Raw genomic sequence first — 11,224 nt, forward strand, 5'->3', positions numbered from 1 at the left:
TTAGAATTGATGTTACCAGTTGCTCTTAATTGTTAACTCATGGTTGACCAGGGAAAGAATTGTCACTGACTTTAAATTATTTTTTTAAACCATGAAATTCATATTATCTCAAGAATAAAACCTAGTCCTTTTTTTAAAAATTTGAAATCCTAGTCCCTAATATTAATTTGTGTTTGTTTGTTTGTTTTAAATCCATCTGTCTTTGAATAGAGCCTGTGAAGAACTGGTTAAGACACTGGGTTTCGACTGGATCATGATGTTCATGGAAGAACACTTGCATTCCACCACAGTTACAGCAGCCATGAGGATTCTCGTTGTCCTATTGAGTAATCAGTCTATTCTCATCAAGTTTAAAGAAGGACTCAGTGGTGGAGGATGGCTTGAACAGACAGATTCTGTCTTAACTAATAAAATCGGGACTGTATTAGGTATGGGACTTAAGTCATGAGTTGCTTTTAAATAAGCTGTTGCATTTTGTTGTGAAGTCATATGTGACTTTATACTCTCCAGTTTATCTGATAGCTATTAAGAGTCATGAATTTTAATTAATGATGGAATGAAAAGCTTGTTATAAGTCTTCATATATTTGGCTCTTTAAATTGAGAATTAAAATGAAGTCAGAGATGAAATGTTAAGATTTAAAAACTCGGTGCTGGCAGGTGGCTTTTTTGGTTAAGGTGCTAGATTCCCACATGGCTAACTGCAGTTCAAGTCCTGGACCTGGAGACTCACTTTCTCACTTTCCTTCTCTCTCTGGTGAAATTTAAAAATAGTAATAACAAATAAAGTTGAATAAATAATTCTTTAAAAATAAAGATTTAAAAACTCAAGGAATTCCTTGTGTATTTACAGATCCTTTGATCTGTAATTAAATATTCAATAAATTATAAGTAGAACAGTAATAATATTTATTGTGAGTACATACTCTGTGCTGGCTACTAGACACTTGCCACATAATGTATTCCATTTGCACAATAACTGTGATTTGTAGTAAATATTGTACCCATTTTACAGATTAGAAAGTCAAGGCATAGGGCAAAATTCACTCGTCACTCAGATCCAAAAGCCATACTTTTAAGTTATTGATATGTATTCAAATAAAGAGGGAGAGCTGGATCCCACATGGTCTACTCTGATTAAAATTCATCTCAGTGGCTTGAAAAACATGCTAGTTACATGTGTGCATGCCCAAGATCCCGATGGGAAGGAGGGTTTGGGGGAAAGGGATTATGGCGTGACATGCTCTCTTGGTATGTGCTTTCTCTATCACTCTGTCTTCCTTTTTCTCTGTCTCTGTCTTTTTCTCTCTTTCTTGAATGCACATACTCTCTGAAATTAAAAAAACACACACACACACAAAAAGAATGAAAGAAAAAGACAAAGTAAAACATATCAATATCTAGGTTCTGCCCACTAATTTTTCAAACATCAAAGCAAATGACAGGAAGACAGAGCTTTTAACACAGCACCATATTATAGTTATTTCACGTGTGGAAAAATGATTGAAAAAACATTGTGATAAGGAAGAAGTGATACTATTTCCATTTCCCTGTTAAATGATTTCTCGTAAAAATTGTCTTTTTTAAAAAATACATTTTAAATTCTTACTATAGATATTCCTAGCTTCTGAAAAATAGATTATTATTTTGCATGGACACTGGGGAGGCATATAACATATAAATGTGATTGTGATAAACAGTTTGATAGCAGGAAATATAGCTTATTGACCATTATAAGAGCTACTAGAGAATAAACAATGAAAGGCACAATTGAATTTGAGTTCTGTTGAGAATGTGAGTTTCAAATGCAAATTGACAGCACTGCTTCTTCTGAAGGCCAAAAGGGACACTAGAGTAACAGATTCTTATACTACATTGTGGTTTGCAGAATTCATTTACATACATCATCTTATCTGGCCTTCATGATTCTGGGGACAGGTATATAATCTATCATATACAAATTGTATTTTATAGGAAATATTGAAGTTAAACCTAGCAAATATAAATCAGGATTAATTTCTCTAATTAGAACTTTAGACTATTACCACATAAGGTTCTGGGCCAGGCACTGATAATGGCCAGGAATCCATGTTCTCTTATTCCTGTCCTTTTACCTTCTTTCCTCTAAATTTAAAAAAGGTGCCTTTACCATATCTCACTTTCCTTAGTACTTGTTGCCGTAAAATTTGTCTGTGTTTTCTTGGCACCTACTTACATATTGCATATACTGCTCTATTCCAAAAAAGAAATCTGGATATTCCATTTAAATTTGATCCCATTTAATTTAATTTTCCCTGAATATCTGACACATACATATGGGCGTGTATATACTGACATGCACAAAGTATCTTACCTGGTTCTGCATCTCCTTTATCTGATGAGCTGGTTTTTTTATTCATATTTATTCGTCCTTGTCAAAAATTTTACTACAAAAATACTTTCCAGATAGCTGTGACTTGAATGTAAATTAATTCCTAGTAGTATATTTATAAGATTACTTCTAGGAAAAAAACAGTATAAAATTTTAGAAAGGAAAAGGAGAACGCTAGTGTTGATTTTCTTTTAGGACCTACAGTTTAATAAAAAAATTAAAATTTATTTTTCCATTTACTCTGTAAAATGTTAACTGTATGTCTTCTGGTTTCTTAAGCTTGATGTTTTTTATTCTCATAAAAATGTTTAGCATTTATTGTAAACAAAAATCGGCCCAATTTCCTAACCTGGCCAGTCTTTCAGAAATGTGGCAATGTCCTTCACAAGGGAAGGGACACCACATAACCTCACAGGCTTGAAAATAGAGGTGTGAGGCTTTGAGTCCTCATGCCACCACTATTAACTTTATAGCTTTGAACAAATTACATATTCCCCGTGTTGCAAAAGAAGGATTCTAGCAATTTCTAACTCACATTTTCATGGTGATTGAGAAATGAGTTGATATCCAAAAAGAACCTGGTAAATTGCTGTTCAATTATTTGTTAATTAGAATAGCAGACTTTAAAAGATTAATTCATATCACTCTGAGAAATTAAGATGAAATATTTAAAAGCAACGTAGACATAATTTTTCCTTTCTCATGCTGAATAGTATTACCAAATATATGCTTACTTCATTCTAAACAAAAGAAGTTGAAAAAAATGTGAATATCCATTTGAAATGTAAATGGCTTCAGAGTAGAAATCAATTACTCCTCATTGGTTGCTATTCACTAAAGATTTCCATTAAAATCTGGCTGATATTCACCCTGTGCGGAGCCCTGTCCTAGGTTGGAAGTGACAGAATCACCATGTTTAGATGGTACTGAAATAAAGTCTGTAACAGAGGGAACAGACAGAAACACTGGCGCTGTCAGCCATATCAGTAAGCCCCAACCACTCCCCGTGTGAGTATTTTAGAGGAGCCAGTGTTCAGCCCAGTCTGCGGTGGCTGAGCCACAGTGCGCTTGCATTTATCATCCCACTGCCCGGTGGTTTTCTAACAGATCAGAGATCATGTTGTGAGGGAGAGTTATTTTGCTTATTCATTAAGTCTTTCTCTAAATCCCTAGATCACTTAAGGTTAACTAGTTTATCATGATTTTCAGGACAAATGAAATACATCATCTATATAATAAGTATATTTTTAAGTTACATTTTTATAGCAGTCTAAATTTTGTCTATCTACAAGGGATCTTCAAAAAGTTCACAGAAAATACCTATGGTTGGAAAAACTGTGCATGGGTTTAAAATTTTTTTAAATAAATTTTTACTCTAATCCCATTTTTCCACAAGCACTATGAAATCCCTTCATATGTAAATAAATATATACACATACACACATGTGTGCATATATACATGGAAGTATTGATTTCCTTCCTGAGAGAGAGAAAGAAGAGACCTCACCCGTGCAGGTCTTTATACCATGACTTTCCTGTAAGCCCTGCAGCAAGCCAGAATCACAAGCACACCTGTGCATTTCTTTTTCTTTCACCTCTCCATCCTGTTGGGATTTGGGGCACACATGCCAACTTGCCCAGTGTGTTCTTCAAGCCTCAGACTGGGGTTCAAACCAGGTGACTGGCCGTGGGATCCAGCTCCCTCAACCACTAGGCCATGGCTGGCCCTTGAATTTCACTTTCTTCTGATGGAAATACAAACCACAATGGAGAGCTCTTCTGAGGTCATTCTTTCCATGATGGAAATTTTATCACCTTGACAAGCGCTTTCACACTTTTGTGTCTGATTTTCTGAGCTATGTTTCAAAACCTGCATCCCAACAAACTTGCTAACGTCAAACAGATGGTAAAGGAAAACTTGCCACCAAAAGATTAATTCAGCAATTGAATACCTAATGGCCTGTGTTATAAATGTTTTGGATAGAAATGTTACACAAACCAATTTCTCCTCTCTTTGTCAATGCCACTTGGTTATCCCTTGTTAAATTTGTACTGATTGTTATATTTCCTCTTCTCTCAGGATTCAACGTGGGCAGGAGTGCTGGCGGGAGATCTACTGTCAGGGAAATTAACCGGGATGCATGTCACTTTCCTGGTTTTCCAGTTCTTCAGTCGCTCCTTCCTAAGCACACTAATGTCCCTGCCCTCTATTTCCTCCTCATGGCGCTATTCCTGCAGCAGCCAGTTAGTGAGCTGCCTGAGAACCTGCAGGTCAGTGTGCCTGTCATCAGCAGCCGATGTAAGCAGGGTGGCCAGGTAGGAATTATCTAGTAAGGTGTCAATAATATTCTTTTCACTCTAAAAAAATCACCGTAGGATAACGAGTTAATCACAGTAAAACCAGTTGTCAGTAGCATCAATTTTGTTGCATTAAAAGTTTGATTTGGGGGACCAGCAGGTGGCATGGTGGTTAAGGGCACTGGACTCCCCACCTGACCAGCTTTCTCACTTTCCCTCTTTCTCTCACCCTCTCTCTCTCTCTCACTCTGTCCCTCCCAGCTCAAATTAAAATTAAACAAATGAATAAATAAATAAATGTAAACTTGATGTCGGATAAAAAATAATATTAAAAGTTTCCCAAAAAGGAGTCTTTTTTTCCCGATTTTGCCTTTTTTTCTTATGATTACTCTGTATGATTATATATGCATAAAGACTTTAGTTGGTATTTTAATGGTAGCCTAAGGGATTCTTTTAAGTTGTGTGATATTTATCTAGATATATAGTTTCATTTCTATAGAACTAGAAAGAAGTGAGTGGGTTTTATATCAAAATTAATTGGGTGGGTGTAACATGGTTGTGAGTGCAAATTCTGGTAAGGGAAAATTTTTTTTAGTTCCTTAATGGTAGATAACATTCAGATTTGGAAAAGAGCAATATTTTACTTGACTTCGAATTTAAGACTATTATGGATATATATATATATACATACACACACACACACACACACACACACACACACACATATATATATATATATCTTATGTTTATAATACCTCAGAGTCTTAGGAGTTTAGCTTCTAAGCTTAACTATGCTCCCATTCTCACGGCAAATGCTATTCTAATCTATTCAGGTGGTTGATAAAAAATCTTTTAAGTAAAAACATTCAGTCTATGCCCTCAAGACAGAGTCACTCTTAGTAGGGTTTGTTCACTCATGCTATTTTTTGAAATACACATTATAAAATATTATATAAAACTGGTATGAACAGATCTTCTCAAGTTAATTTGTATTTTGTCGATGCTTACCTGTGAGTAATCTAAAATTAAATTAAAACCGTGTTAATCATGGGAAAGACATGAGTACATGTGCTTTTTCAAAGGATTCTGCTTAAAATCATCAGTTCTGAAATTTCACCTCCTAGCTGGTAAACATGTATTTTATTTTTATTTGTTTTCTTTGGAAAGAAATGTAGAAAGAAATGTTTTTACATAGGTACCTAAGACAGGATGCAAGATGATTCATAATATTCCATTTTTCTTTATAAAATAATAGTTTTACAATGTAGGGTACTAGGTCTTTAGTGTTATCACCTTTACAAAAAAGTTTTGAAAAAAGTTTAGATTAGAGCTTATAAGGATCTCTACTGAAAAAAAAAATGAAGAGTGACTAATTATTAATCACCTTTCACTTCTGCAGTTTGATTTGGATTCTATCTGGACATTTATCTTTGGTGTTCCTGCCTCCAGTGGAACCGTGGTCTCTTCTATCCATAATGTGTGTACAGAAGCTGCTTTTTTATTGCTGGGAATGCTCCGCAGTATGCTGAATTCAGTAAGTGCACTGAGACACTGGTAGCTATCGATAGCTCTCCTGCCTGCGATGTGTTTTTTGTTTTTGCTTCTGTCTTTCCACCTGGAGGAACCCTTTGGTAACATACCTATTTAGTTGCTACATGATCTCTGGAATCTCAGTCTCTCTGTTTCGTGATCTCTAATGTAAAGATGGAAGCTGCAGGATTCGGAAGCCTTGCCTGGATTCAGATTTAACGTCTGGTATTTCAGGCCTACTAAAGTTTATGTGCCTGTTTCCTCACGTTTAAAATGCTGGCAGTAACCGAATATTCTCTTGGGGGTTTGTGAGAATTTAATGAGTTATACCAAAACACACACACACACACACACACACACACAAGAGTATCTGGTATATAGTAAGTGTATAATTATTAACTATTATGAGTAATATAATGTATATTTTAAAGTATGTAACGAATACGTATTACAGTATATGTTATTATAATAGTATGTTATTTGAACTTTGAAAATCACTTTCATTTAGACGTTAAAAATGTAAATAGTGTCAAGCTTTTCTTTTTTTCCTATATGATTATTTCTAATTTAGAGATCGAGAGTTGAAGGAGTAAATAATAAATAATATAGTTCTGCCTTACGAAAATAACTCTGAATAATGACTTCATTTGTTTATGCATGTCAAACTGTGTTGTAAGAGGAGATATTAACCTAGACTCTGTGAATTACATATACCAGACAATCAAATTTTAGTCAAAACTATCATTATGACATTTAAGACAAAACATTACTGTTAAGTGTATTAATTTAGAATTCTGGGCCAGGTGGTGGCATGATATTTGAAGCCACTGGATCCCACATGACTTACTGCATAGTTCAAGTCGGACTGGGTTGTGTGCCCAAAATCCCAAAGGGGAAGGTGGAGGCAAAGGGATTAGAGTGTGACCGTCCCTTATTGGGAGGAGGGGTCCCTCTCACTCCTCCTTCCCCCTAATCTCTCTCTCTCTGTCTCTGCAGCAAGCACATATACTTCTAGCAATTTAAAAAAAAAAAAAAAAAAAAAAAAAGAATGCTTTGGCATTTTTGTCTTGTTGCCTACTTATAAACAAATATAAAAATCTAAGTTAAAAACAATTCTCTGCGGACCAGCAGTTAGCGTAATGGCTATGTCACTGAACTCCCATGCAGCTGACTGCGTTTTGAGTCCTGGACCCAGTGGCTTAAACTCAGCCGGGCGCGTGTGCATGTGAGCCCAAGATCCTAAGAGGAGAATGGAGGAGAAGGGATTGCGGCATGGTCATCCCCCCTGGGGGGTGATTTCTCACTTTCTGTCTCTCTGTCTCTCTGTCTGTCTGGCAAGCACATGCACCCTATAGCAAAAACCTCTCAAAAAAAAATTCTCTGAGCAGGTTTTAAAAGATACACATTGTCAGATAAATTCCTTTTTTGTTAATTTTCGATCATTATTGTTGTTGTATTACATAACACTTAAGAGTGTTGCTCTTGCCATTGCACACGTGACAGTGTGAGGCTCAGGTAGGTGAAGCATCTTCTCCATCTTTTATCTTACTCCTGACTCTCCAGCATAGTGCATGATGGAGCATTGGTACAACAGTACTCAGGTAATAATGACCAGTAATCACAGTCTCTGACCCATGCCAGCTGAGCTGTGAGTACTGCAATGAATGGACAAACATCCTGTCTGTCCTGTCAGTTTCTAGGAGGGGGCTGTTTTCATTTCAGTTCATCTCTGAACGTGTTTGCATTTGTGTACACGTACGTTTGTTCACATGTATGGATTATAGAGTTCTAAACCATATGTCTAGTTATCTAAGAGCAGTGAATAATAAATTTTTTAAAAGAAGTATTTCATTTTATTAATTATTATTATTTTACTTGTCTGGGGAAAGACAGAGAGAGAGAGAAAGGGAAAGCAAGAAAGCAAGCCGCCGGGTCCAGGACTCAAACTGCGGTTGGCCATGTGGGAGTCCAGCGCCCTTAACTACCACGCCACCTGCCAGCCCAAATAATGAATTTTTGAAGTAATTTTTAGCAGTTTCAGTTTCTCTAACATATTTCTTCTCTTGGCCTCGTAACAGCCTTGGCAATCAGAAGAAGAGGGATCTTGGCTCCGAGAATATCCCGTGACCCTGATGCAGTTCTTTAGATACCTGTATCACAATGTTCCCGATCTTGCCTCCATGTGGATGAGCCCCGATTTCCTGTGTGCACTAGCAGCAACGGTCTTCCCCTTCAACATTCGCCCTTACTCGGAGATGGTAGGAACGGGGGAGGAAAATGTCAGAACTGGATTTAGTCCGTTGAAATGGTTAGATGATTTTTTTTTTGCAAATCTTTTAAGCTTCTGACCAAGTTACAGTTTCATAATTTAATACGCAAACTCTTACTTCATTGTCTAGTGCCTCTAGTTCCCTATATTTTCCTTTTCCTTTCCCTAAAATAACAGCTCTCATTCCTTTTTATGTTCACCATGTTCCTTGTTAGTCATTTCTCTCTCCAAATAGTTGTTGCTCCATTCTTAATTTTACGTGATCATAGGTAGGTAGTTATAAAATGTTCTGATCGGATAACAGAACTCTAGTCAAGCCAGATTTATTCCTGTTTTCATAAATTAGACGGTTGCTTGATTTAATATTTACAGATGAATTATAAGATTATAAAAAAATAAAGTCTGGAGCTTGCCTGAGGCGTGGTGATCAAGTCAGCCAGATCCCACACGGCCAGCTGGGTTGATCTGACTGCCAGGTGTGTATACATGTGTGCCCAGAACCATGGAACGAAGGAGAAATGGAGCAAAGGGGATTGTAACATGACCGTTCTCTCTCGCTTTGTTTTCTCCCCTCTCTCTATCTCCGCGTTTCCCTCTGTCAGCCTACAGCCAAACAAAAACAAAAACAAAACAAAAAAATTAAGTATAAATTGGCTCTTCCACTCAACCTTTCTTATTTTGTGCTCAACTTTTATTTTTCTTACTTCTTACTAATACAATAACAAAATTATTAGTTTATAGTCATATATATAATAAGTACTCTTTTTGTACTTTAAAACAAGCCCAAGAGACACCGATTTCTCCATAGTACTTAAGAATTTTGTGGTGTTTTCTTTTTTTGTCTACAATGTACTCTCAGGCCTGCAGTAAGCTGCCTTCTTTGTATTAGTTTTTCTCTATGTCAAAAGGTGAAATGCACATTCTAAAATTGTAGGGATTTTTAGAGGAGAAACAAGTATAATTCACGACCTGACACCCTAGCTTCACTATTATTTTACAATCCTCATTTTTGATAAAAAAAAAAAATGAGCCTCGATAATATCACAATGTCATTTTCATGTTAGTTTCTTATAATTTGTCTACTAGTCTGTCTCTCTCACTTAATTCAAAATTGACACTAATTTTGTTGCTTTATTTGTCTGGTTTCTTTCAACCTGCAAAAAGTGGATCAGTTGTTAGGTACTACTGTTAGATTGAATATTTACCGGAAATTTTGTAACATTTGCTTTCTCAGTAAGTAGCATTCTAATATGCAAATATAGTCATCCTTGGTTTTTTGTTTGTTTGTTTGTTTGTTTGTTTTTAATTGTATCTTAAATGCAGTTATCCTCAATGGACATATACTTCAACACAGAGCAGGTATGTTAGAAGGGCTGTGTGTTGAGTAACCACCACATAAGGCGTCAGATCATTTCCTTGAAAGCCAGTGTCAACTAAAGCAGAATGAAATAATTCACCAAATGGCGTAGTAGGAGCTAGATGCTGGAGGAAAATGCTGCTGCTACAATTTTATTTTTAGAAAACACAGAAGTAAAAATGTCAAATAAAATTTGATATGATTAGCATGTCTTCCCACTTGACTTGACTAGGTGACTGATCTCGATGATGAAGTTGGATCTCCAGCGGAAGAATTTAAAGCCTTTGCAGCAGACACAGGGATGAACAGGAGCCAATCAGAGTACTGCAATGTGGGCACCAAGACGTATCTGACCAATCACCCAGCCAAAAAGTTCGTTTTTGACTTTATGCGGGTCTTAATAATAGACAACCTCTGTCTCACCCCTGCCAGCAAGCAGACTCCGCTAATTGATCTTTTGTTGGAGGTAAAGACAAAGCAATTCATTTGCATCTCTTTTGCATTGCTTTTGTAGCTAGAATGTCAGTAACCAAGCAAGTCTATGTCAGATGCCTTCCAGATTTCTAACCCTTCTGGGTTATATATAGGCAGAGCATGTCATGGCTATGGAAGGTTTTTAATCCCACATGCGCTTTAGACCCTGTTAATTTGTTCCTTTTCTTTCCATTCCCTCAAGCATGTCCCTAATATAGGTTTTTTTATCACCCTTTCTCCAGGAGTTGGCAAATTTTTTCTGTGAACAGTCAAATAGTTAATAGCTTAGACTTCGTGGACCATACAATCTCTGCACCAACTATCCAACTACACCACTGTAGCTAGAAAGCAGCCATATGTAGTCCATGAGGAATAGTTGTAGCTGTGTTCCAGTAAAACTTTATTTGCAAAATAAGGCACAGGTTGGATTTGGCCCACGGGCCTAGGGTGCCAACCCTTCTGTAGATGTCGCAGGCATTGTCTCCTTATTCTTAACTCCCTACTTCAAGCCCTCTCACCAGGGATTATCACTCTTAGTATCCTGTGCAGTTTGAGTTTGTACATTGCATGTAGTAGGTGCTCCTTATGCGCTTGTTACATTTTCCCCACAGCAACAAATGTCTAGGCCTCTTGCCCATTCTTAGAATAATGATAAATGACATGAGTCTGCCGGTAAAAGAAAGTAAGTGTCTCTAAGCCTCAGGGTCCCTCACTACTGATTCTAGAACTAACCATCTTTGAAATCATTAACATTTGTTCATCCAGGGGGCCAGCAGGTGGTGCGGTGGTTAAAGAACTTGATTCCCACATGGCTGACCATGGTTCAAGTCCTGGACCTGGCACCTTGCTTTCTCACTTTCCCTTTCTCTTGTTCTGGTCAAAAAAAAAAAAAAAAAAAAAAAAAAAAAAAAAAATTACACAAATAA

General features: G+C 36.7%; 1 protein-coding gene across 7 annotated transcripts in view; it reads left to right on the plus strand.

Moving 5' to 3' along the window:
* WDFY3 (WD repeat and FYVE domain containing 3) overlaps positions 1–11,224 on the plus strand; it is a 258,678-nt gene that overhangs the window by 169,031 nt on the left and 78,423 nt on the right. For 6 of the 7 annotated variants that reach the window (XM_014585831.2, XM_014585832.2, XM_006143286.3 and 3 more), the window contains 5 exons: positions 211–428; positions 4,451–4,686; positions 6,068–6,202; positions 8,277–8,456; positions 10,057–10,290. In XM_014585831.2, the coding sequence (XP_014441317.1) occupies positions 211–428; positions 4,451–4,686; positions 6,068–6,202; positions 8,277–8,456; positions 10,057–10,290 (1,003 nt within the window). The remainder of the gene's footprint in view (positions 1–210; positions 429–4,450; positions 4,687–6,067; positions 6,203–8,276; positions 8,457–10,056; positions 10,291–11,224) is intronic. The other variant, XM_014585833.2, reaches the window with a different exon arrangement.

The sequence above is a fragment of the Tupaia chinensis genome, unplaced genomic scaffold, assembly GCF_000334495.1.
Source record: "Tupaia chinensis unplaced genomic scaffold, TupChi_1.0 Scaffold000094_1, whole genome shotgun sequence".
NCBI lineage: Eukaryota > Metazoa > Chordata > Mammalia > Scandentia > Tupaiidae > Tupaia > Tupaia belangeri.